Source organism: Netta rufina, assembly GCF_964035555.1.
Source record: "Netta rufina genome assembly, chromosome: 3".
NCBI classification, from domain to species: domain Eukaryota; kingdom Metazoa; phylum Chordata; class Aves; order Anseriformes; family Anatidae; genus Netta; species Netta rufina.
This window is the reverse complement of record NC_140125.1, coordinates 73,012,316-73,039,423: the sequence shown is the minus strand read 5'-3', so window position 1 is coordinate 73,039,423 and position 27,108 is coordinate 73,012,316. Positions and strand designations below refer to the sequence as shown.

The 27,108-nt window shown below is 46.2% G+C and overlaps 1 protein-coding gene across 4 annotated transcripts in view; it reads left to right on the top strand.

Annotated features, from left to right (window-relative positions):
• SESN1 (sestrin 1) overlaps positions 1-24,773 on the top strand; it is a 70,762-nt gene extending 45,989 nt beyond the window's left edge. The window contains exons 1-11 of one of the 4 annotated variants that reach the window (XM_084283432.1): positions 10,562-10,609; positions 15,565-15,630; positions 16,530-16,730; positions 17,682-17,864; positions 19,081-19,311; positions 20,597-20,744; positions 21,388-21,500; positions 21,747-21,937; positions 22,254-22,398; positions 23,161-23,214; positions 23,648-24,773. In XM_084283432.1, coding sequence (XP_084139558.1) covers positions 16,557-16,730; positions 17,682-17,864; positions 19,081-19,311; positions 20,597-20,744; positions 21,388-21,500; positions 21,747-21,937; positions 22,254-22,398; positions 23,161-23,214; positions 23,648-23,734 — 1,326 coding nt within the window. In that variant the 5' untranslated portion in view covers positions 10,562-10,609; positions 15,565-15,630; positions 16,530-16,556 and the 3' untranslated portion in view covers positions 23,735-24,773. Of the gene's footprint in view, positions 1-10,561; positions 10,610-10,902; positions 10,976-15,564; positions 15,631-16,529; positions 16,731-17,681; positions 17,865-19,080; positions 19,312-20,596; positions 20,745-21,387; positions 21,501-21,746; positions 21,938-22,253; positions 22,399-23,160; positions 23,215-23,647 lie in introns of those variants that run through there. The other 3 variants (XM_084283431.1, XM_084283429.1, XM_084283430.1) reach the window with 3 other exon arrangements.
• The last annotated feature ends 2,335 nt before the right edge of the window (positions 24,774-27,108 follow it).

Below are 27,108 nucleotides of genomic sequence, written 5' to 3'. Positions count from 1 at the left end.
GTTGACTCCAGTTGCCTTCGTCTTCCTTTCACAACGTGCTGATAGCTACAGACTTGCTGAGCAGCTGCCCACTCCCTTTGCCCCCCGAGACAACCGGGAACAACACGGGGGTAAAGGTTGTAGGTGGTGTGATCAGGAAGTTCACGTTAGTGTCACACGCAATAGTGTAATCTTTTTTTTTTTTTTTTTTTTGTGAGGAGAGGAGGAAAACCATGTTTTTTTTCCTCTCAGGGAAAGAGACTTGTGTAATACATGGGAGAAGAAGGGGTACAGCTGTGTTCCTTCAAATCTGATGGTGAACAAAATAGCAGGATAAATGCCATCAGCATTTAGTTGATACTTTGCTAGCTGACAGAAAAAACACGGAATACATTCGCTTTTATAGCAGGATTTATTTGCTGTTTGAAAACCATGATGTGAAGTGTTGTTACTCGATTCTGTCAACAAACTGTTTGTAAGAAAGAAAAAAAAGAAACAGTTCTCATGATGTTTGAATTTTATACCTTTTTTTTAACCATGCATAACTTAGTTATGATATTAGAAGGATACTCAAATGCAAGCTTGAGTTACTTTAAAAAGAGTGGAGGAGGCATCTACTTGCCAAATTCAGACTCGTGCTTCTCCTGCAGCTCTTGGTGACATCCCTGCCTCTTAAATAAGCTGCAGGCCTGTCCATGCTCTGTGTGCTTGGGATTGAGCATGTTTTCAGCTGGTGCTGACTGAGGATCCTTAGTTGATAACTCTCAACGTGATGTTGATTGCTTGAAGACACTTTACTTGGACACCTCCGTGTCCAGCCTTCCTTAGTGTGGTACTTTTTTTCTACAAGTTTTGCGTGGTGACTTGTTTGTGGCTATTCCCTCTTTTTTAATAGCTGCAGAAATGTCAAAAAGCTGGCACGCAGGGCAGCGGCATAGCAGGCTGGAGGATGACTGGAGCCAGTACCTTTTGGTCGGTCGCTATCCAGATGCCGTCTTAACTTACCCCCTCTTGGAGAGGATCTTGGGATTCTTCTATAGTCAGAGCTGGCTTTGGGCCATCTACCCCATAACATGCTGGTTGCTTATGGCCGGGCAGGCCCGTCTGTGCTCGAGGATTGTAGTGCCCCTCTCGTGGGGAACTTGTGGCCGGTGAGGCTTTCTTAAAACAAAGGAGCGTTTGTTGATATAGAGAGCAACAATTCAGAGGCAAGAATATTGAGCCAAAAATCTAAATGTATGTTTTGTTTTATGTGAACGGCTGTCTTGTTATGAGGCTGAGCAGACAGTTGTGTTGTTTTTTTTCACCAGCCAGTGCCCTTGCAGGGAGTCACTCTGGTGTTAGGACCCCATAAATAGCTCTGTCATTACCCACACACATTCCTGTGCCTTCCACCCCTCCTGCAAGACTGTACAGACAATGGGAAAAAGCAATTTGGCCATTTGGGGCTTCTGGTGGTTAGAAAGCCTCTGTAAAATGGCTGCTATGTGCATACACCCAGGCGTCTGATGTGTTTGGGACACGTTCAGACTGACTGGACCTGCCATACTGGGATGGCCAGGCAGTGCCTGGTGACCTAGGTGCACGCTGGATGCACTCGAGTTACTTTTCGTATTTTTACAGTCACAAAATTTGTTGAGCTAGCATCACGTATGCTCAGCTGCCTGGGCTGAGCCCGCGTTCCCATCCAGAAATACAGGGCCCCTATCTGATGGTTTCTTAAACTGAGGCTCTCTGTGGGAACCAGCCTGTCTCAAGCTTCTTTCTTCTCCTTTCTGTCACTTGGAGCAGCTGTTAGGACAGTTTGTCCACTAGCTATATGTGAAGCAGGGCAAAGTCCACCACTCCTAACATATTTACTGTACAAGTTATATGGGGGTTATCTTCCTTTCCTGTTCAGGTCAGCTTAGGCGTGGCCAGACGATGAATTTTGATTGCTTGTACAAGACCATTTCCCTCAGCCAGGGCAACGTTGCTGCCAGAATCAACCTGAGGTCTCAAGTGGCCCTGATATAAACATTCCCTCCCAGTAATGTCTTGATTGTATTTCAACAAAAGAATTAATGCAACCCAGCTATTAAGAAAGTGCTTGCCTGTGCATGTAATGCTGCTGCGTTAGTCTTCTGGAGCCCTGAGAACAAACTTACTGTAGAAAACGTGGCCCTTGGTTGTGAAAGAAAAGGAAGAATACAGATGATCTTGCAATATGAGTTCAAGGGGTGTAGGGCTTTATTCATTTATTCTTACAAAGCAGAGAGTCAGCCTCTTGGAAACAACATTCACGCTCTTATTTTATTTTTTAAACCCTTCAGGTCATCAGATCGAGTTGGAGCCAGTTCACAACTGATCAGAAATCATGGCTATCGAATGGGCACATGCCTGCTGTACCCAGAGCTGCTGGTCTTTAATGCTGTTCTAGCAAAAATCCTGCCTTAGCCTGGGGTTCCTTCTTGTTTGCCACAGCTGTAGCTGTCCTTCTGGATCCTGATGCAAGCTCTGGGCTTCACCTGCAGGCTGTAGACACTCACACACCTTGCCTTAGTAAATTGACTCCCACCAGGCTTTAGCCAGGTGATCCTCAGGTGAGCCTGGTGCTTGAGTCAGCCCTGCCAGACCTTGCTGGTTGAAATCCTAACGCACACCCCATTTCTCTGTGAGTCCCAGGCCTAAGCCCACCCCAATGACTTCTCCTGGACTCAGCTCAGTCCTGTTTTAGCCATCACGCAGTGATCCCTGACAACTCCAGACCTAAGCTATGCCAAGTAATTCCATATTAGCTGCAGCTCCAGGAGTCAGACACTGGCCCTTGGTGGCTACAATCCTAACCTGGGTTAGACTCAGCCATCCTTGTTGGTGAAAAATGTGATAGTACGTGTAATTTTTTTTCATTTTTTTTTTCAAGTCAAATTTCACATTGGCATAAACCATTTGCTGCTCTTGTCGTTTAAAAGGGGAAATACATTTACATTAGTAAATGCAAATAGTTAGGGCCTGTTTTTTTCCAGAATAAAGAAATAAGTGATTTTTGTGGCAGTCTTGTCTCATGAGTAGTAGTTAGAAGGTAAGAAATAGGGGACAGGTATGATTTGTAGCTTTATTGACACAATGAGAGGGTTTTTGAACGGTATAGCTTCATGTCCTGTAGACCAGATTTGTGAGCTCAGATGTCAACTGTAAACACCAGAGCCCTTTTTTTAAGGATATGATCCCTATTTTAATACTCTCTTAGTGTGTGCTTAGTATTGTATGTGTGCATTTGTATTTATTTACTCGTACTTATCCCACAATTCCTCTGACATTTGAAAATACCATAAATCAGGCTTTAATGTTCTCGTGATTGCAAAAATATTGATTCTGCTATGGAAACCTGAGAGCATTGTGTCTTTTTGTGGCATGCCTGCTGTACGTATTTTGTGTGTGGTTTCAGTGCATTTGAATCTGAGGGGCTACCCGTACAATGCTGGCCTTTCTCAAGACTTTTGAAGTGTATCATATGGGTGAAATGCTGGACAGTAATTAGGGTGGTCCAGCAATGGTAGGTGGCCTTTCGTCTCTCGCAATAGCAACGGATTTAAAATTATAATTGTTAACAGTGGTTTTATGGCTAAATTCCCATATTGTGGTTAACTTTAAAAAACAATCAATCAAAAACTGTATTTCAACAGAAAGTGCCAGAATTGGTTTCAAGCCTGCTTTGACTTCGGTCCAGTTGCAAATACATCTTTGAGAAGGTAGGTGGGTGACGGCAAGGACAGATCCACGGTTTAAACATCACCGATGCAGGCAGCAGGATTGCAAAGCCCAGAAAAGTCTGTGGTTTTGTTGAGATCCCAAGCAGCGCAGTTGCAGAAATCTTCCTGTGATTTTCTGGTTGTCCCGCAGGGACCCAAAGCCTCTGTGGCCAGCAGTAAAGGGCTGAGGTGGCTGTGGAGGCAGGAGGGCAAGGAGGTGGTCCTGCAGGCAGCTCAGTGGCAGGCCAGGCTGTCCCAGGTGCCCTGGAGGAGCTCTCCAAGCTCGGGACAGCTCCAGGATTTAGGAAGATGGGCTGTACCCCAGGGACTTGCAGCACCCAGAGGATGGTCTGTTTTCTTAACTGCTGTAATTAGACATCAGGAGATGTTCTTCCACGATGATGTGCTTAACTTGTTGCCAGCACAATGTTCTGAAGGAGTTGACAAATCCTATAATATTGTTGTACTTGGCTCTGTGTATTAAACAAATACGGAGACAGAATCAATCTTGAGGAACTTAAAATCGTAAAACATCAAGAGAGGTCGTTACAGAAGATGCTAGGAAAATAAAGCTTTATAGGTATTTAGATTTTTATTTTTTTTCCTAATAAAGATCTGATAGTTTTCTCCAAGCTCACAAACTCAGATAAATACTGCATGCTATTTGGGTCACAGCTAGACCATGGAAAACTGAAAATAAAAAGTGTTTTTTAGTGTTCCCCCCCACCATCTGCAGCTCTGGGCTGTGTTGGGCACGTGCCTGAAAGTAGCAAGTCTAAGAAAGCCACAAAACAGTTCCCCAAACTGCTGTTACTGATATAAGGGCTCCTGAATCTCTTGTGGTACTTCCCATATTCGTTTGGTATTGTTTCACTTGATTTTATCTCACTTCAACAACCAAGCTGTAGAAAAAGAGTTGAAAACCTTGAAGTGCATTAAATGACGTGACACGCTTTTACTGCATTATATTCTTCTTGATTTATTTTCACGGGGAAAGCATTGAATTTATGGGGGGAAAAAAAAAAAAAAAGAAAAAGGAAGAAAACCGGTTAGGTTTTGGCTGTTGTGTGAGATTAAGGGTGGACTCAAAGAAGTGCAACTGTAATAAGCATTTTATAAACAGCCAGTTTATAAAAAGGCTCTGGGTCGCTTGCTGTCATGGTCTCACCCAATTCCAGTACATCAGGTTAGCACTAGTACTCCTTCAGGTGTTTTGCCTGTTTGTTTTGTTTTTCTCAGCACTCACTGTTGTGTCTGACGTCTGTCAGAAGCTAATAGTGAGCTGCCTTTCAGTGCTTTCGTTTCTGTTTTCATACGAGGACTATTTCCAAGGTCAAATGTAGTTCTAAAAAAGTAGAAAAACTCACTTGGGGGGTGATTCAGCTCATCTTCCCTTGCTTCGGAGATGCAGGTTTGCAGTGTGTAACAGGTTTTGTTTGCAGTGGATCACCCAGAGTGATAAGGCAACTTCCATCCCTGTAGGAGGGGCGTTCCAACAGCACCTTTACACGGCAGTGGTGGAGCACTGTCTGACAGCATTCCAGCTAGGGTAACAAATAAGGTATTGCATGGCCTCCGTGCTCTTAACTGAATCAATTATGAGGGCTCGGAGTTGCAGGAATTTCCCAAGGGTGAATTTTCACTCAACCGAGAAAGGATATTTGTCCCTTTCCAGTATTCATTTTGGGGACAGAGCGCCTGAGAAAAGAGAGTAAAATGGATCCCAGCTTCAAGGAGCTGTTGTGGGTGTTGGTGTGACCTGGCGGTTTGGTAACTGAAGTGGAGAGCAGAGACCTCTTTAGACAAAACCGGTGCTAGACGGCTATAAATTCAGCGTTCTTTTTCTTGAATGAACTCCAAATGCACTCTTATTAAATGAGTTTTGTTTTCAACTTCGATGTTTATGTAGTCTTGAGAAAGACTGCGGAGTGGCTGGCAGCCTGCAGATGCTCTGCTCCCCAGAGAGTGGCAATGTGCAGCTGGACAGCTGATCCCCTCGACTTACACCCTCTCCTCTGAAAGATCAGCAGTTACCAGTGAGTTACCAAGGTCAGTTTTGGAGCTGATTAATACAGACTTTCCACCTGGGAGAGCTGTGCCTAAGCGAGGAGATGTTAACCAAAGTATTCTTGCGTGGTGCACAAGCCCCAAGCCACCTCAGAAGAAAGAGCCCACTTTGCTAACATGGGATGTTCACAGCAAGCCAGACAACTTCTGTAGTTCAGTGGCAGGTTATCAGCCTAGGAGGAGCTGTGTACCCTTACGAAAAGGGGAAAGGATAATCTGGTAAAACATTCTTTCAGTCTGCTAATCTTCAGAAACACATCTTTAATCTACCTAGTTGGAGTAGTCTTAGAAACCCTAAATCCGGTTTTGTGCCAAAGCGTGAATAATCTCAAGATCTCAACTTCTTGTAGCTCCCTAAACTTCGTACTTCTGCTACCTAATGACTGCAGAAGGGGATGTTAAATTTGGGCAAGCTCTGAGGGGGAGTAAAAAAACAAAGCAACAACTTGTGGTTTAGAGGTGGGGCTGAACTGTCGAAATCTAATCACAGGCAGAAATTGCTAGAAGAATGACTGTTTGGGGGCAGAGGGGCATAAGAGCCCTGAGTGACAAACCAAATAGTTCAGGGAGCAGATAGAGGCATTGGAGATGCTGGAGCTTGGTGAGTTGAAGGCAGTGAGAGCAGCTCAGATGTAACAGCTTGAGCCTTGCAGCTCAGTAAGCTGGGAGAAGAGAGGCTGGGGCTGCAGTGGGCTAGGAGTTACCTGCTTTGTAATTACTCACAAAAACCCTTGATTACTTGCAAGTCATTTGCCCATTAGGGTTGAAGGTGTTGCCATTAAGAAAGCAGCATGTAAATAAGAGCTGTAAACAGAGAAGTTGCATTTCAGGGATGCACATGGTGGACAAGAACAGACAATAAATACTGTCTCTTAATAGTGTAAAATGTTCAGTCTTAGCCTTACATTCCTAAAGACTGCAGGGTGGAAAGCTTCTGTATATTGCTGTGATCTTATTTCCTGATGTGGCTGATTTTCAGCCTTTTGTTCTCCTAAACAACTTGTTTTTGTCCCTGCTGTGAAGGTATCAGGTGCAGTGCCGTTCCTAAGGGCTGGTCCCTTTTGACACACACAGCAAGAATTTAGGCTCAGGTATGCACAAAGAATACAGTTTACCTTCCTCCCTAGAGTTATGCGCTGATGCTAATAATAGAGTGCAATTTTTTTGGAGACTGACAGATCAGATTGTTAAGTTTAAGTAAAAAAGAACGCTTTGAAATACTGATCAATTTTTCTTGACCCGCTGATGGGCTGATAGAGTCTCCTATTTAATTTAAATTCTTTCATCGCTGTAATTAATGGTTCAATTGCTGCACCTCCCCACCTGTTATCATGATAAAGATTTTTGCTATTTTAGAAATAACAAGCGTATAATAAAGGGATAGAAGAGATTAGGAGATATGTTTGAAATTTGTTATGAAAAGGGTAGTGGCTGTGGACAGCCAGGAACGAGAGGAATCCACAGGGAAACTGTTCAGAGCTGCTGCTGTGGGGCTGCTCAGTCATTGCCGAGGCACCTGGCGACTTCCTTGAGGCACCAGATGAGGCAGAGCTGCTCGAGCTGTTCTTCTTGAAGAGATCATTGCCCCCATGCTCTTTGCACTGCTGCTTTGCTAGGGGTCATTGCCCCCTGGGATTTGTTCGTGGCTAGGAGCGCCTAACCTCTGTCAATCAAAATGTGCTAAAAATTGCCCAAATAATAAAAGAAAAGAAATTTAAGAAACAAAACAAGTCTTGAGTCATTTGGACTGTAAGCATCCCGGTGTGAAGCTGGGTGGAGGAGCCCCTTCACCTCTGCAGGCCCCAACATCTTGGGCTGTCAGTTGCAGCTGGGAGACAGCACCCTCAGCCACTGCCTTATGGAAGAAAACACGACGATGCAGTTCGAAGAACTAAAGCGAATCAGGTACCTCAGAGCACCAAGGAACTCCTTGTTTGCCTTTGTAAATATTTCTGGGAAAGAATTGTCCGATCGTCCTCTGAGCTGCTAATTGGATGTCCAGCGCGGAGCAGCACCAGGCGTTTGGAGTGCTCCTGCTTGGATAACTTTCCTATGGAAAGAATTTGAGATGCTGGCTTGCCAGTTCTTCAGAGTCATCTGTTTGTGCTGAACTTTCCTCAAAAAGTCGCCCTATTAAACTCAAATGGCCCTGCTCCAAGTCACAGAGGGTAAGCTCAGACGTGTGTTTGCAGGATCAGGCTTTTCACATCGTAACTGATTGGTCTCTTCATAGCTTCTCTATTACACTTCCTTCACTGCAGCAACAAGGAAAGCTTGCATTTCTGATGACTGAACCTCGTGAGCACAGATGTCGAATGCCATCCTTTTATGCAAACAGCTTTTATGGAAGTGCTTGCTGAGAAGTATGCTTCCATGCTGTAGGTGCTGCTCGCCTGAGGTGACCCCGTGCCTGTATCTACCATATGCTCTTTCTGGGTGAAAGGAAACTTGGTATCTCCCTGTATTCTCACGTTAAATATTTGTTGTTGGTTTTTATGCAAACTGCACCATAGATGTGTCCCCACATCCCCTGGCTGCACGGGATTCTGCACTCAGAACCCAAACAAGCCTCGTGCCGGCATTGAACCATATTCCTCCTGACATCTCTCATACTATGGGGGGTAGCTCGCCTCGCTAGACCCAGAATGGAAATAATTTCAGCGTGCAGCTGCGTACTGACTTATAGATCAGCTCTTGGCTCCGTTTTGTGCATTCCTTGATCTGGGGAAGCTGCACTTTGGAAATAGTCGTGTGAGCGCTGCTGTGAGACAGCACTTGCAGCAGAGCAGGCTGATGAGCTTCTGCTACAGCAGGGACGTACCTGGGGCCTGAGCAGAGCTTGTGTGCTCAGGCCATATGGGAGAGCTTTTAAGAGCATTATTATTTGTTTGCTACAGCTGTGTGACTTCCTCTTCCCCTTTGGACATGCTTTTTCTGACATGTTGTCACTGCCTTCATCTATCCTGATACAGAAAGCAAAGAACACAGCAGAATTTTCTGCTGTCGAGTTGGCCGTTCCATGGGAGAAAATTTCCCTTGGATGATGTCAGAGAAATATCTGTATCTACTGAGGTTCTTTGTATAGGAGCAAATATCAGCATAAACAGGCTTCCTCACAAATACCCAGACAAGGCGACCCGCTACAGTGAGGGAAATAGAAAAACACTTCAGGGAACTGAGTGCTGCCCTTTTTAGTTATTTATTTTTCTTCCAAGGACGTTAACAAATTCACTGAAGGGCATTACATTTCATCTGACATCCAGGAAGGCTTCTTAGGGTGAGGCATCTTCGTGCATGTCAACTTTTCACGCCATTACTCTCTTTTTCAACAGTTTTTTCTGAGCACCAGCCCGCCCTTTGCCTGTGTTGCAAGAGGAGCCCATTCCTCATCTCTTTGTTAAGTTTTGGCCTGAAGTGAGGAAGTAGCCAGCGGGAATTAAGCAGTGCTCTTCATTAGTTTATTTTATTAGCTCGCAAAACGCAACCCTCCTCGCCAGTGTGGAATTCTTCTTCTTTTTCCATGCTTCTGTTGAGCACTTTATGAAGTGCAAGCAGGTATGACACACGCTTCATTTCTTCTGGAGAAACAGGGCAGCATAAAACCAAGTCCCCCAGTAAGGAGCTGTGGCACTTGCACATCTCTGGGTAATTTAATGTGGTACTGCAAAGTCTTTGGAAGCAGAGCATCCTTCCACTCTGCTGAGTTAACTGAGTTAACTCCTCCCAGAGAGGAGGCAGTAGTTGGAAAGTGGAGAAAAAAAAAAAAAGAAAGCTTTGAAAGCTTTAGCATCAGAAATTGTTCCCCTGACAGCCCTGACCTTGGTGTTTTCTGCATTTGGCTGCAGGACTCATACACCCATATCAGGAGCCACCAGTGAAGAGTTTTTCAGCGTTCAGTTTTGCATTTAAAGGAGTAAAGTTCAGTGTCGTGGAATTTCCCTGCTTTTTTGTTACCAGATAGCTCGCTAGAGCTCAAGATTGGGTCTGGGGCATTGCAAAGCATAGGCAGGAGCCTTCATCCCCCAGGGGACTGTGTCAGAGCTGTCCTGGCCTCCTCCACTCTAAACTGCAACTTCTCTTTGTGTCTGTCATTTCATTTTAATTCACAGTATTCGGTGGAACATGATATAACACACTTTAGCTTCGTAAACCCTAGATTGCTTTGGAAGATGAGAAAAACTCAGGGCGTCTGGTTCAGAGGCGTGTTTCTGTTGAGCTGATGGCTAGCCTAACATCCCACCCCAGTAGAGGTGGGAGATGGCAGGCAGCTGGCAGCGCGTCCAGCCCCGGGGGGGGCAGCGGGAGAAGCACAGGCTGCTGCAAACAAAGGCCGAGTGTTTTGCTGATGTGATTGCAAAACATATGTTTGCCCGGGACTGTTATGATCTTGGGAATAGGCGCGAGGCCAAATTTCTGAAGCAGCAGCACAAATATCTGCGAAATGTTAGCCTCCCGCCACAGCTGGGCTGAGCGGGCGGCGAGGGAAGGTGGTGAAACGAGCCGGGGACAGAGATGGTGGCGGTGGTGGTCTCAGAAAGAGGGCTCGGGCTGCCCAGGGGTCAATCCTTGGGGCTGCGTGAGGGGAGGCTGGACGCGGTGCTTGGGGACGTGGGTGACCCTGGTGGCAGGGGGGCGGCTGGGCAGGGTGATTTTGGAGCCATGACCACGAAAGCCAAGCGGGGGCGCTGCCCGAGGGCTCCAACCTCCCCTCAGCCGGCTCGGGGCCCGCCTCACGGCCGGGGCCCGCCTCACGGGGCGGGCGCTGAGGTGAGGCAGGGCCCGGCCCCGCGCTGCCGGCACAGGCTGGGCCGGGCGGGCGGCGGCAGCGGCAGGTACCGGCGGGGGCTGAGGGGCCGGGGGGGAGCGGGGCTGGCCTCGGGCAGGGGGTACAGCGCTGCTTCGGAGCTGGGGTGCCTTGATAGCTGTCTGACTCGAGCCCTGCAGCCTGGGCTGTTGATGAAATGCGGTCTTTTAAAGGATGTTGAGACATCGGGAGAGCGTTCCCGTATTGATTCTTAAAGGGTTTTAATTAATATAGAAGGAAAACGCTCTCGGTAAAGCAGCAGCTCGGCTGCTGTGCGCTGACAGTGCTTTGGAGCTTGCTGGCAGGTCGCTGTGTCCGTGCATGTGCGGGCATGGCCAGGGCTCGGACTGAGGGACACCTCCGGGGGACCCAGGGAGTGGAAGCGGCGTCTGGGGTACGTGGGCATCTGGGGACTGCTATTATGGGACCTTAATAACAGTCGGGGTCGGTTTGAGAGAGACACAGCGATTGCACAGGCTTCTGGATTACATCAGTGAGCAAAAGAGGAAAAACTGCCTGGTTTGGTTAGCCCTGCGTTTAGAAACTATAGTGCTCATGAGCTGTGGTGGTTTTTTGTTTGTTTGTTTGCTTGTTTGTTTGTTTTGAGATAAAATAATTTACTTTTAATCCCTACTCTTTGTTTCTTAATCCATCTGCTTGCAAAAGCTACCCATCCGATAAGGTAGCCACACGAGCAGGACCAAAAATACATCTTTTAGGCTGAGTACGCACCAGCATGGTGCTAAGAGCACAGGGAGAGCAAAATAACTTGTCCTGTGAGCCCAGCCTGGCAGCCGTTGTCATTAAGATCTAAATGAGGAGTCTCAGACTTTGTGGGCTGTCAGTGTCACCAGCAGAGATCTCGCTGTCGGTGACCTTTAAAGGGGAAGCAGGAACCAGACGGAGCGAGGGCAGCAGCAGCCTCCCAGACGGGTAAGTGCCAAAGCCGCCCTTGGAGAGGCAGTGCCAGCATCTCGGACACGGAGGTCCTTTGGGTCTTGTTAGCCTAAAAGAGTGTAAAGCTCTAACTGAATGTTTTTAATGTCTGCTGCAGATGCCACAGCATCCTAAGCTGAATTTCCAGCACTGGCACAGTGGAGAAGTGGGGGGATTAAGTCTACCAGGGAATTGTGCTGAAAAGGTTTGAACCCACAAGTCGTTTATTGTGCTGTACTTAACCCTGAGCTTGGATAGGAATGTGCTTAGATTACATAAAATGACCACTGGCCGTCTAGGGAAAAGTTACCCACAAAAAACATCACCTCAGACTCATTTCCCTCTGTATACCTGTGCTGATTCATTTATATTGCATTACGGAATGGGACTTCCATAAAATTTTGTTAGAGTCGAGCAGTGCTTAGTGGTTAGTCAGGATACAGATGATTCGGGTGAAGATGTTAATCCAAGCGTGGTTTAGTGAGGTAAATTGATAATTCTCTTTTCACTTCGCATGTGGCTTGTCTGTGACAAAATGTTCTGTTCTGGCTGTTTCGAGGGGCTGAAGTGGGTATATAAATCAGCATCTCCGGGAGATACAGCATTTGATATTGGTGCTGATGGTACTTGAGGGGAGCAAAATGACTCATTGTGTTTTAACCCAGGCAAGCAGTCTGAAGATTGTGGTTCACGGTTAGTGCTCAGCTGGTGAATCCTGAATTACCGAAAATCAGAAGTTTGGTGGCTGTCACTGTACTCGTCTGACCAAACTATGATTGAGTTCTGGGAGAAGTTTGGTGATAAGAGGCAGAGCTTTAGCTGCCAGGAGCTGGTAGCAGGGATCTGAAAAAACATTTAGGCTCAACTACGGAGCAGTAGCTGTAGCTGGGGTTACGTGGCTGTTCCTGGTCTCAAAGCCCTGCATCCCTGCACGTAGCTCAACTCTGCTTCAGTATTTCTAGGTGGAATTTCTCACATTGGGTGCCTGTTTAGCAGTGACTTTTTTTTTTCGTGTTTTGAAAAGGTTCAAAACCAAAGTAGATGATGATCTGTTACAAACAGCACTGAGAACATTGTCACTCAGGTATTAAAATGCATCTCCTAAGCATTTGCAATTCAATTTTGCATCTCAAGCTTTTACTTCCATTTGATAAGAGTGCTGTTCTTGACAAGATACTCTAAAAATTTACCTAAAAACAGGCTGGATTGACAGTGTTAAGCTACAGAAAAGCTGTAAGTAGAGTGAGTTTCTACATCCCAATGGATTTGTAAATGGCCTTTGCTCTGCATATCTGTGCATGCTGTACAGATTTTGGGCTCAGTTGGCATCATGGAGTTAGATAAATGGAGTGAGAGATGGGTGAGAGAGAGTGGTAACTGGGAAGCTTAATTAAGTTTGCAGACTTGTCTCATTAACTCCTCTGCCTGCGTTCTGAAGAGCTGTTTCTTGGCGTAGATTTGCATAAAACACACATTTCCTGGTCGAGAAGTCTCCGAACAGACACGGTCTGATGGTTAGGGCATTAGCCTGTGACTTGTGACCTCATCTTAAGCCATTGGTCTTCCTGTAGCAGCCTCGGGTAGACACCCAGCTTCTGCGTTTCTCCTTTTTTGTCTGAGGGGGAGATATTACACTTGGTTGACTCTGCAGGACACAGGAGAGAGGTGCCCTTCCCGTGATTTCTGAGGGAGCCTCCTCCAGCCCAGCGACACAGCATTTGTACAGCTGCAGCCGCCCGCGGTGGATTATCGCTACGAGGTCTTACTTGCACATCAAGCCTCAGTTGTGGTCGGCTTTCTGCTGAGCTCGGAGCTGGATTCAGCCGTGGAGTTCCTGGTTGGAATGGAAGCGGCGCGGCGAGGTTAACAAAGGAGGAAAGAAGCCAGGAGAAGCTTGCTGGGGAAACCGCAGCGCTGAGGTCACCGGTGCGCAACCTGATGGGCTGGAATCACATGAAAGCCGCTTCGGCTTTTGTCAGAAGCAAAATAAATGTTGGTTGTTTGCATCTGCTGCTCGGCCTGGCCCCTGGCTCCTTCGCTGAGTGCTTGTTGGTGTCCTGCGAGGGGTGTCCTTGCCAGGAGGCAGAGGGGCAGGGGTGCTGCAGGTGGCTTGGGAGGTGGCTCGTCCTCCGAAGGAAAGGCTGGAGGGAGGTGTGTCTAGGATGGATATCTTTGGAAGGCATCGTGGAGCTTGGAAATCGAGCAAAAAAACAAAGGAAGGTCCTCCGGGAGTGTTCTGGGCGTTATTTCTGGGCTGTCTGTGTCATGTCAAAGCGTTGGGGTGCCATCAGCCATCATTTGAACCCCTGCCATCATTTCAGGGCCTGAGGAAAACAAGGCGACTTCTTCAGCCCCCCAGGAAGCCCAACGTCACTTTGCAGAGAGGGCTCGCTTTTTATTTTAGCGTTGCCTTCCTAACGCTGCCAGTTCTGTGCAGCGTAAACACAGCAGTTTGGCCCCGGCATGCTTTAAAAAATGTAACACGTATCGACGTGGATGTGTTTCAGATTGCTGGGCAAAATAGATCAGCGGTCGCCTCGCCTTGTGTCTGAAAATTTGTTTTTTCTTCTTCCTTGTAACTCCCCTGGGACAGGGCCGACTGAAACGCAGTTGTTCAGGAATTAAACTTCAAGGTGTTGCTCTTGGAGTGGCTGAGCTGGCAGACAACTGCAGGCATCTGCGAAATTACCCGACGTGTACCGCCGGTCCCTCTGCTGTCATTTGCATGTAAGGTGTTTCTCTAATTTGCTAGCGTGGCTGCAGCTGGGGTAAGAAGCTGCAATATTACTGAGGAAGAGTGATAGGAAGCTTGGGGGAGAGAGGGCTTTTAAGAAATGAATCCAAGTGGCAGTGCTGTAGCACCTCAGCTGACAAGCAGGGTGTGTTTGTGAATGTCAGGAGGAGGAAAAAGCCCCATCGCAACCCGTAGTGTCCTGTGGGACACCTGAAAGGGCTGCTGAGAGCTGCTTTTTGGCCTCCATTTACCCCTGTAAGAGAAATGAGGGCTGCTGATTTAGGACTCAGAGGTGCTGGAGGCCAGTGGAGTCTGGTGAGCTTTGGTAGCTCTGAGATGGATCCGTGCTGGTTGTTTCCAGCCTTCAGAAGCTGGTTTTTAGTCTTAGTGGAAAGTTCAGGGAACGGGAACTGATTAATAAAATTGCTTCTCGTGCGATGAACTCGTGCAAATAGAAACCTCAGCTAAGGACAAAAGGTGCACTAGTAAGTGAGAGCAGTATTGCTCGGCTGTAACAGCCTTCACCTATGTAGGGAAAACGCAGCAAAACTTAAATCTGGCTTTGGCAGGCAGCTTTTAGGGGCTGTCTGCTCTTGAATCCTAAAAGAGCTGTAGGCACCCCTCTGCTCTGTCTCGCCTGCAGTGCCTCAGTACCGCAGGGTGCTCCCCCTCGCCTCTGCGTGAGCCTGAGCAGCTACTTACCCCGTCTTGAAAAGAAAGCCTTGAAAAGAAAGCTGGCGCAGATGTAGATCAGGTACTTTCAGCAGTTTAAGACCTCTTTGAGGTCGGGGGGAAAAAGCAATCTGATTAGGGTTACAGCTGTTTCATTTCCTGACAGATGCACGGAGTGTTATGTGCTTGCTGACTGCGGATGTGCACACATCCATCAGTCTCGTTTTGTATCAGTGGCATAACCGCACAGCAGCCGGCTCTGTACTGAACAACGTGTCCCGGACGCCCTGCCAGAATATCTTGCCTCCTGCACAATTTTTCTGTGAACCAGGTTGTGCTGTGCACACACGTATAGCTCTATTGGTGTCTTTTTTTTTCTGTGGTCGACAGGGCCTTTGTTGTTGCCGTTTTTGTAGCTTGGAGTGGGGCTGCGCTCTGTAAACAAGTGTGACTGGTCCGCAAGTACTTGCGGAAAAATAATTTGCATTCGTACAAGTGGTACTGGCGAAAGTACCGGTGGCAGAGCACCCCGAGTACCCAAATAAGCTCAGCCCTGAATGGCAAATTCTTGTCTTTCTTGCAGCCGCAGCTAAGAGGCTGTTTATAACCGAGCGCTGAGATGGTGTGTTTTTCTTTTCTAGGAACTTGGAATACGAATTCCTAGACCACTGGGACACGGACCAAGCAGATTCATCCCAGAGAAGGAGGTGTGGTGGTGTTTTCAAGTACACTGTGAACTTTATGCTTTTAAGGAACAGCTCTTTTAGTAGTCACCCACAGTTGGTTTCAGGACAGCTGCTGAACTGCAAAACATTTTCAGTTGCGATCACATTCAGTCCTGGCGAGCCTTTGGCCACGGGTCTGATGTACAAAGCAACGAGAGCCCGGGGGAGCTCTGGAATAGTTGTGACACCTCCTGCACTGCTCTCTAGCAGCAGAGAAACCCAACACTGCTCTGTGTCAGAGCGTGTGTTTCCCTGTGAACATCCGGATGTAGTTTCCTACTGGTCCCCGAGGTACCTGCCCCTCTGCTCCGGGGTTAGTTTTTCTTGAGCTGCCATCCTGAAGATCTGACAAACTGCCGAGTGCCTGAGCAGTGCCGGGGCTCCTCTCCTGAGCGACTGGTAGGAGAACTTGGAGCAGAGGACAAGTCAGTAATATGCCTGTGGTTTTCTAGGAATTTCTGAGCCTTAAGCTTCAGTTTCCTTTTATAATTCTCTCTTGTCATCTTAGCTAGCTTTTTATTTTTTTGCTTTTTCTCTCAGTAAAAAATATTTTTTCAGTTAGCTCGCTCTTGTTATAAAAACTTGAGATGAATTTGGGGCACTCAAGAAACTGAAGGTGACAGTTAAGGAGAAGTCAGTGTTGCATGAGAGAAAGTATAAAGGCAAAAATCTCTTTTTGCTGCTGATAAAATCATTTGGGATCCAAATGAGAGGTGCTGAGAGGATCTCCTGCTTGCATTATGTGCACTGATTTAATGCCATTAGGAGAGATATCTTACAATTCCTTTCACTGGGGGCCTGGGTGCTGCGGTAATACTTTTTTTTCTATTTTATCAGTACTGCTCAGGCAATATTATTGATCTCTCTTTCTGTTAACGCAGACCATTCAAGTGGGAAGCGAAGACGCCATGATGCACACGCTGTTTGCAGAGTCTTTCGCCACGCTGGGCCGACTGGACAACGTTACCTTGGTGATGGTTTTCCACCCGCAGTACCTCGAAAGCTTTCTGAAAACTCAGCACTATCTGCTGCAGATGGATGGTCCGCTCCCTCTTCATTACCGGCACTACATCGGGATAATGGTATGCTGGAACGTAAAGCAGCGAGCAGAAACAGCCGCTTTGGCAACTGCCTCTGATCTTTTTTAATAGCAGTGTTTTGCAGTTCCTAGTTGGCAGGGCATTTCGTCAGAAGCTAAGGGGAAAAACAGAGTAGGTTTGTTTGTGTCTGTTTTACAAATTGTTTCATAAGATCAGTACTTTATGCTCATAGTTTCGGTAGGAATGCAAAGAAGAGAAAAAAAATCTGTTATAAAAATAAGAGTTGTTTATTCCTGGTTTCCTTAGTATCTCAGAAACTGGTTTTCAAGACAGCTTTTTGTATGCGTGCTCTGTCAAATGCACCTCTCTGTAACTCGGTAGTCCCATTATCTGCTTCTGAATCTCTGAATTCTGAGCAGGTTTTCTGCCAGAAGTGGCTGATTTTATATTTTTTATAATCTGCTGGTGCAGTGGTCAGCAATGGCCTGCTGAAGTTACACTGAAGATTTGCACTGCATCATATTTTGAAGGGAAAAGCATTAATGCTTGAATAAATGACACTGGATCTCTTCTTTGCTGAAAAGCTGCCCTTAGTTGTTCTTGCTCTCTTAGTTCTTCTTTCATTCTGAAATCTGCTTTTCTTTTAGCTGGTAAAGATTTGCCTAGAAGCATTCTTGGTTCCTCTACACTGGAGAGTACTGTGATTCCTCTACACTGGAGAGTACTGTGCAGGACACTACAGGTCATAAAATAAATCTGTGCCTGGATGTAGGCATGTTGTTCCTGTAGCCAGCATCATTAGAACATAGACAGAGGAGGAATATTTGTGTTAGGAGAACAATAATCAAAACAGGCTTTTTTTTTAATTCAGCCTTTGAACACTGCAGGTCTTACTCTTGCATATTTTGAGGAAATGATGACTTGTGGCATTTGTTGTAATGCACTAACTTACTGTCATTGTTCTCTGTACCACAACCGTGTTTTCCTTTTTAGGCTGCAGCAAGACATCAGTGCTCTTACCTTGTTAACCTCCATGTGAATGACTTCCTTCACGTCGGCGGAGACCCTAAATGGTTGAATGGGCTGGAAAATGCACCTCAAAAACTGCAAAATTTGGGAGAACTGAACAAAATGTTGGCTCACCGACCCTGGCTTATCACCAAGGAGCATATCGAGGTAAGTCTTTCACGGAGTAATGTGAATGTACCCTCGTTTTTCAGTAAATGCAGTCTCAGGGTTGAGAGCCAGACAGGGTGAGAGATGTTCTGTGTTTCAGATCACTTTCATTTTGGTGTTTAGTCACTGCGATACTGAGTGCATGATGTATCACTTGTGCTAACCCCGTCAAGCTGGCATAATCATTCCTGGTCTCAAACCACAAACCGATTTAATTTATGATAGGCCGCTATTTCAGAATTGGCATGGCAGGATTCTGTTGGTGCGGCGCTGCTGTGGTCAGATGTGCGCTTCCTGAAGTTGGATGCTGGCAGTAACCAGAAATCCCCCAGCACTTCTGAGGCGGCGCCAGGCTGAAGGCAGATCACCATGTTTTTTTTTTGTCCCAGTATTCGCTGGTTCAAACGCTCAGCTTTCAGAGCTCTAATCTCTCCGCAGGCAATTCCGAGTCCCCTGGTGTTTACATCGAAGATAATTTTATTTGGGGGGGAAAAAAGTCAGTACTAAGAACTAACACTTTGGGTGTGCAGCAACAGCAGCTCGTACAGTAGGGGCACCCTAAACGTGGCTACTGGGGTAATTTTCCCTCCCCTGCCCTTTTCTTCACCCGTAGCATGGAGGAAGTGGGTGCTGGGACTCGCTCCGCGCTGCCTGCCAGGTGGAGAGCGGAGGCAGGACCCCGGGCTGTGGGGGAGGACACACGCTTTGCCAGGAGGCCCGAACCTCCCACACTTTCCTGCCTGAAGGGGAAGTTGGGGTTTGAAGCTTCTTGTCAAACGCAGAGCATGCCGCCCACGGGGACCGGGCGCAGGGAGCCCAGCCTTGATGCCAGGTTGTTGCACAGCTGATCTGCCAGGAGGTGCCAGGGTTTTCCAAGTCCATAAAGACAGGTCGAAGAAAGAGGCAACTGTTGAGGTTGCGTCTTCACCAGAGGCGTGAAATTTCGACACGAGTCAGTCTGGTTTCAGTGCAAACCGTACGGTGCAAAGCAGAAACCCCAACTGCCTCGATAGCTGCTTTGGGGGCTGGAGAGGGGAGAGAAGTCAGCAGGTGACCTGCTAACAGGACAGCGAGCACGCAGGGAGTTAGGAAGCAATTGTGGATTTTGGAAAGCTAATTTTACCTGTCAAATGCAAGCGCTGATAAATTGCACGAAGGTGGAATTGTTCGAACTCCTTTTTAAACGTAAGGCTTTTGTCTTGCCTTGTTTTTAAAGCAACTTCTGAAGACTGAAGAGAACAGCTGGTCCCTGGCAGAGCTGATCCACGCGGTGGTTCTCCTCACACACTACCACTCCCTGGCTTCCTTCACCTTTGGCTGTGGAATCAGCCCGGAGATCGACTGTGAAGGGGGTCACACCTTCAGGCCACCTTCCGTCAGCAACTACTGCATCTGCGACATGACAAATGGGTACCACGGGGTGGATGACATTCACGCCAGCCCAACTGTGAGTATCTCAGGAACTGTCTGAACACTCTCCTTCAACAGTAGCTTCTTTGTAAACTGAACACACTGAGGATACCTGTGCAAGCAGCTCTTTTTGTTCAGTGGGATTGCTGAGCCTAACCTAGCTGAGGATTAACCTGGTGAAAAGGTGTATTCAGGAAGAGCTGAAGTGGCACTGGGGAAAGCTAGCAAAGGAAGAGCTGAATATACAATCTCTCGTGTCTATTTTTTTCATCTCTTATCTGTTTGCCTATATGAGGGACTGCTGCTGACCTCAGCTAGATGGTGATACATGACCTGAGTAGCAGTGGCCAGGAAAGCTTTTTATTCCACGTGTGCAGTGGAAACTTGGCTCTTCCTTTGATTCTAGTCTTTGATGCCCTGAGGTGTTGGTGGTGCATCACACGACAGATCGCTCACACTTCTCTGACCCTGTGTCTAAAACAGTACTTCCTGCCTGCAGCACTTGTGCTCGCTGTGCTGCACTTGCTTCCAGTTGGTGAGAAACATGATGTGAACCGAGCGCTGCTTTAAGAGCAGTGACAACAGGATATTTTCAATGTAGGTTCCTCGCAGGTTCCTCTACTGTAATAGCGTGGGTGGCATTCAGATCTTGTCAGATCAGCTTGCCGGTTTTCTCAAGGAGCGAGTTGACTGCAAAAGGCAGAGAGAAGAAAAGGGAGAATAATTTAAACTGAAGATAACTTAATTTTGCTTTGTAATGATGGATTTTTACAGGACCAGATACTGAATTAAGAGCACATTGTGGTGGTGTTGAAACAGCTCTTGTGAAGTAAGATTATCTTGCGCTAGCTGTCCTTTGAGGCTTCATTAAATCTGCATTACATTCACTCTTCCTTTCCCTTTCGATATGTTTTCTTCAATACGTGAGCAGAGAAAGGGAAAAATACAGTTGGGTTGTAAATTGTGGTTACTTCCTCTATCAGAATTTCTGTTACAGCCCCTATTTTTTCAGTTGTTGAACATTTAGATTAGATAAAAGAAATCGTTTCAATCTTAGTGTGACAACCACTGGTTCCAAAAAGCTGTGAGTCTTAAAAGATACTAAAAATACCAGAGATCTTATTGAGAAAAGATGATGACTAAATGTGAACTGTTAGGTCAGTACAGATTTCTTTCAAGAGCCGTTTTCCTGGAAAAATCAGTATTTAATGATGTAAATGAAGGACACAGCCTGCATTTAAATTTTCTGGCTTGACGATTTCTCCTGTAATTGTCAGTTCTTGTTACACAGGGAAATGAACTGTTTGTGTCTCCTTTTCAAGACTACAGAGTCCGTCTGTGAAGTTGAGGCTCTCATGGAGAAAATGAAGCAGCTGCAGGAGTGCAGAGATGAAGAGGAAGCCAGCCAAGAAGAGATGGCCACCCGTTTTGAAAGAGAGAAGAGGGAAAGCATGTTCGTGTGTTCTTCAGGTAGCGCTTCAAAGCAAAGCAGTGGCAAGATTTATGGCACCGCAAACATAAGTATTAACTTACTGACCAATATTGTGTTTAGCAGAAGTTTATTTCCAACAGCACGTGAAACTTTTAAACCTCTTTCATGAGGTGCTGTAAAAATAAGTCCTTAGATGTAGCTTTTTAAGTCTACAAAACGTTACAGATGACTGTGAAATAATAATCTGTTTGAACCTGAGGGTTGTTGCAGGTTCTTTGGTGTTTTCCTGTAAAATAAAGCTGGCACGGAGGACTTAGAGGTCTTTTTTCAATAAGCTCTCTGTTCCAAACCAAGTTTCCCCTTTACAGTTTTAAAGACCTCCTGAGTTCAGAGCAAAGTACCCCCTAGGCCAGGGGGATAGGGTGAAGACTGGTACACAAAAGAAAGGAAAAAAGATGTTTGCAGATCAGAAAGATTCTCAGTGTTTTTCACGGAATTGCCTCTAAAGAAAGGATAGTTGAATTCACACTGAGGTGTACCAAAGAATTTTATTACAGGTATTCCAGTGAAACTGTGTTTATTTAAAAAAGCACAGGCTCCCATTCTCCTGTAACAGTTCCCCTAGTACATTGCCAGTTTGTTCTTACTGAAATTGCATGAAATTCTCTTTGCAATTAACAGAAGATGAAGAATCAGCACCCACAAGAGATGTGTCTCGTCACTTTGAGGATACCAGCTATGGCTACAAAGACTTCTCCAGGCACGGCATGCACGTGCCCACCTTCCGAGCTCAGGTAACAAGGACGGGGGCTGCTCTCAGGAAGCTTGGGGTGCGGTCTGTTTGGTGTCTGGCAAATACCAAACCCAGAAAGTGCTGTGCTGTAACTTACTGCCCCATGGATGGCAAGACTTAGAGCAAAAACCAGCTGAACAAAACCCCCATCCCGGATTACGTGCCCTGAAAGAGATGACATTAACGCACGAGGCCTTCACAAGTTCATTTCTGAAATGCTCCATTCTGCGTTTTTACTTCTTCTAAGGATTATTCCTGGGAAGACCACGGCTATTCCTTGGTTAACCGTCTTTACCCAGATGTGGGACAGCTCCTCGATGAGAAGTTTCACATTGCCTATAATCTGACTTACAACACAATGGCCATGCACAAAGACGTGGATACCTCAATGCTAAGACGAGCGATCTGGAACTATATTCATTGTATGTTTGGAATAAGGTCAGTTTTGCTACGGTGTTTTATACATATCAGCTTTTATCTTATACATATTCTATACATAATTCTTACTCATATACATAATTCTATATAAAATAGCTTTTTTCTTTCTTTTTTTTATTCCTCAGAGCAAAGCAGAACTATTTATTAAGCAAACACGCATGTTTGTTTTTATTTTAAACATATTTATACGTCTGGGGAAGGGCCACTAGTGGTACAAATTACACAGCAATTTATTTTCTTGAAGGAACCTACAACCAAGGCAAGTGAAATATCTGGTTCTGGAAAATGAAAGTGTTTTTCTTTCAATTCTGAACAGATACGATGATTATGACTATGGTGAAATTAATCAGTTGTTGGACCGCAGCTTTAAAGTTTATATCAAGACTGTGGTTTGCACTCCCGAAAAGACCACAAAAAGAATGTACGATAGCTTCTGGAGGCAGTTTGAACACTCTGAGAAGGTACAGTGCGCGTGTGGTCTGAGGGACAGGGGTGGGAGATCTGTTTGGCATGCTAACGCCACACCTACCCAGCTGGCACTCGAGCTTTGGCTGATGTGACTGGGATTCTGCTTGTGTTCAGTAAATTAATTCGGGGGTATAGCACTGCCCAGACTGAAATACTGTTTCTTAATCAGTGTTCATATCAAGGGCTCCATTTCTTGCTAAACTCCTCATGAAAATAGGTTAGAGATACCTAGTTATAACAGGGATACTATAACTGATGATTTAAGGGTGAAACAAAACCCTGTCTATGGTTTGTTTCTTTTTTTGTTAGACTTACAAGCTTTCAAGCACATAAACCCTTCTTTAAAGCCCCAACCCTTGCATCTCCTTAACCATCAAAATCTAAGGATCTTACATGTTCCCGAATGCAGTCACCAGCCAATTCTCACCGTCCTCATGGAAATAATATCAATGAAACCAAACACAGCCCCTACATGCCAAACCAAACTCTCAGCCAACCTGCTGCCAGTGAGAGAATGCTTTTCACCCCCCTCCACCACATAGTTTCTGATCTCCTCCCCAAAGAAATACAGTAAATACATGGAGAAGATGAGCTGGGGCACTCAAATTCGTACCTCTGGCAGCTACTGAAAGCCTCTACCCCAACGGAGACGATAGTTTCACGGCATGTTACAATTTCTGGCGTGCCTCACCTCAGCTAACCACTCCCGTGTTGTTCAGGTGATAATTACCTGTGTTTCTCTCTCTGTCCCACAGGGGCAAACGACCTTATCACCTCTTCCTTTGCTAACAACCCCCTCCGCTCCACAGGTACCAACCACCCTTTTGCCTTTGACTAATTAATTAACTGAATTAAGCTCAATTTCAGCAGCTGTTCCCAAGCTGCACATAGTCTGCTGCTGATGAAGGGCTTCTGTGCTTGAAAGCTTGTCTGTTTTTTTCCCAGCTAAACCAGTTGGTCTGCTAAAGGTCACCTACCTCTTCTTATGACCCTGGCCCTGCTTAAACGTACCCGTGCCCCATTGCTGCGCCGTGCTACGGTACTGGAGCGTTCCTTAAATCTTCCCTCCTTCAGCAAGCTTTCCTGATAGAGCTAACGAGCTGGGTAGCTGAAACCTGCAAGGCGCTCCCCCACTGCTGAGGCAAAAACTAATACGAAACCCACAGCCCCACAGACTTCCTTTTACCCGAGCACATCACTGCGAGTGCTTTGCTAACGCTCAACTTGTTTTGTTTCCGAAAGGTCCATGTAAATTTGCTTCTGGTAGAAGCTCGGATGCAAGCCGAACTACTTTATGCTCTGAGAGCTATTACTCGCTATATGACCTGATGCCTCCGGCTGCCTGGCGACGTTGGAATGTTGTGCAGCTGCAGTGTGGCAGAGGAAGATATGAAGCCTCAGGACCAACGGTAGCTATAAATTAAGACGCCCATTGTGCCATAACTCCTTTAGTTTCAGCTATTTCCGTGTTTGGAATATCGCTGCTGCCAGTAGGCAGTGAACGCTTGGCAGTTGAAAAGACAGGGTTGTGCAGAAGTGCTGCCTGATCATGGTATTTTGGCTTTAGACAGCACGGGACACTCTATGAACTTGTGGCAATATCGCAAATGATAGGCATATAGATCTTCTAAGGCAAATACGACAGGAGTTGGAGCGTGAAAAGAAGTGGGACTTGATGACATTTGCTTTCCCTACAAGAATAATCTTAGAAAACGTTGATGCTGCTATTTGTGCTGGTGGAGTGAACAGACACAGGCTGTTCCAGTTAAGCTAAAAGTGAAAGTGAGCACTGCTATTGTCTGAGCCTTTATTGTGTGTGGTTTCAAAAAAAGCCTCGTTACTTAGCTTTTTAATCAGAACTCAACCTCTTCTGTCCACACTGATGATTTGAAAGATAGCAGTCAATTTTCTCAAATAATTTAGCCTTAAGATGCTAGAGGACGTTTGTTCAGCATTATTTGGTGAGCTCCAAAGTGCAATGGTCTTCCTATGGAGAGGAGAGGACATCGGTCCTCCGAGCTTTTTAGAGATCTAACTACACGAAGTGTCGAGTAGCTTCTTGTCCTGTTTTTCAAGGGGGAAGCGATACCTGTTCAGGAGCTAGGACAAGGTGTGGGAATGTTGTTCTAGACTGCCAAACAGTCCTACTGTATTACATGCCCAACGCTGGTCTTACTGATTTTTTTGCAGTTGCTTAAATAACTAGGCTAAATACGATCTATTTTTAGTAAATCAAAACATGATTAAAAATGCTGACATTTAATATACAGTGGTTTTGGAGAACACATGAATACTTTTGTATGAGTGTGAATCGCTTTTTAAATTTGTCAGTATTATTGGTATTTTTTAAATAAAGGTAACAACTTTTTCTCTTGGTGGTTGTGTGTGGTTTAACTTCACATTTCTCTTCCTGCTGGTTGACTCACTCGTTCACATACCCAGTATATTGAAGACTTTTAAAATGCCTGAAACAGTAACTGAGCAAACGTACTTATAATGACAAACCATGATGTTTTCAATTGAGTCTAAAGTGGTAGGAGATAAAGTTTTAAAAAATGTACTTAGCTCTTCACTAAAATTACAGCGGGAACACCTCTCTCATACCCTCCTGGTCTCCTCCCTCATTCCATCCCTCAGCCCTCTACCCACTATCCAGGTAAGCTCTGCCACACAGGGTTTTCTGTTTCCTCACAGGTAACAGGCATGAGGTGACTGGAGATACCAAACGCATTTTTTTATACAACCACTTCTTTTCAACAGCTAGCTCTAAATATCACTTGGAGATTAACATGGATTTTAAAACCGTCCAGCAGTGAACTTAGTTCCAGATTAGATTGCTAGTTTTCACAGACAACTGCCAAAAAGGCCTCTGGCATCAAAAGGGATATTCACTTCTGTGCAGTCAGGCTGAGGAATTTATGGCAAGAGGCACCAGGGAGTGGGAGGGGGATTTAGAACAGTTCAGTTGGAAGGGATCAACAGTGATCAAGTCCAACTGCCTGACCGCCTTTGGGCTAACCAAAAGTTACAGCATGCGATCTAGGGTGTTGTCCAAATGCCTCCTGAGCACTGACAGCCTCAGGCCACCAACCACCTCTCCAGGTAGCTGCTTCCAGTGTCTGACCACCCTCACAGTGAAGGAATTTCCCCTGATGTCCAGCCTGAACCTCCCTGGCACAGCTTTGTGCCGTTGCTCTGCAACCATTTACTGCAAGCCCATCAGCCAGGTCATTGCCCAGCCTGGTGTGAACGTGTTTAGCTCACAGGTGGGCAGTTTGATACCATCCTTCTGGACTAAAATCCAGAAGGATTATGGCTGATGCCTGAGTGACCAACTTTTTGGGACATGCTCCTACAGCTGGCCGTAATGGGGTAGAAACTTTGACCTGCTTACAGGAACGTAGGAGCTTCCTGTGTAAGGCAGGAAAGAAATGGATTTACCCAACCCCACAAGTGGAGTTAAGCTAGCTCAGACTGGTTTCTGTCACCACAGCCCGCTCTGAGAACACTTCAAATCCAAGAAGCTAAAATATCTAAAATGATCTAGGGGAGAAATTAATAAACTGTTGAAAATTGTGACTAACAGGAAGCATCTGCTATTTCCTCTTAACTAAAAATACAGGATTTCTGAGGTTCCAAAAACAGCAAAACTTTCCTGTCTGAAGGCATATCATCAAACTAACTTATGCCTAATGCAATACAAAAAAAAGTGTCTTCCCAACCTGCGAGTGGAGTTTCTGCAGCATCTGGTCGCCCTGCTGTCCTTTTACTGGTTCAGAGGTAGACAGGAAACTTCCAGAAAGCCCAGACTGCCTGGTTCCAGCATCAAACCTCCAGACACAGGCTGGGACATGCACACACTCGCTCCCCTTTGAAGCAGTAAAGAGCAGCGTGTGCAAAGGGCTTCACACCGTCACATTTTCAGACAGGACTAACCACAACCTGCGATTGTAACCACGCACAGAGCTACTCACCTTGGAGCACGGGGCTGAAAAGTGCTCGGGGTTTTTCCCCTACCAACGCTTTTGTGGTCCTAAGCAGCGCAGAGCAAGCAAGACTGTTAAGAGCAGTGACAATATCTTTAAAAACGTGAAAACAATCAGTGACAGTGGCAAATTGCTATCGCTGCACAGAGCAGCAGCAGCGTGGGATGCCAAGGTGTGAGGAAGGAACAAGCCACGACACCAGCATAGCCGCTGACGTGGTGTGAGCTGCCCTCAGCTGCTGCATGGCGCAGCAGCAGCACCTCGCCCGAGTGTCATGGGTGGGAGTTGTTCAAAACTCACCCCAAGAGGTGGAGGTGGGGGAAGCTGCCCAAAAGGCCTGGCAATGCGTTGAAGGAGACAGTGTGAGCGTGGCCTTGCTCCCAGTGGCAGCGTGAACACACCCAGTCTGCGCCAGCAACCTTTGAAAGAAAACCAACCAAACAAGCAAGAAGAAAAAGCACAGCGTTTTCTTTTGAACCTCTGGTTACGGGAGCGTGACAGAGCCACCTGCCCCATGAGCAGCAATTAACAATCCTCTCCAGCAGCCCCTGACTTTCCAGCTTGTATTTGCAGCTCAAAACTTTGCATATCTGCACATGTTCAACCAAGACAAAAGAAAAAAAGACAGCGGCAGAGGCTGGGTACTTGGCCTCTAAACAGGAACGGCTCCTGAAGTCACAGGAGAGCTGCACTGAGGTTTGCCAAAAGACAACCAGA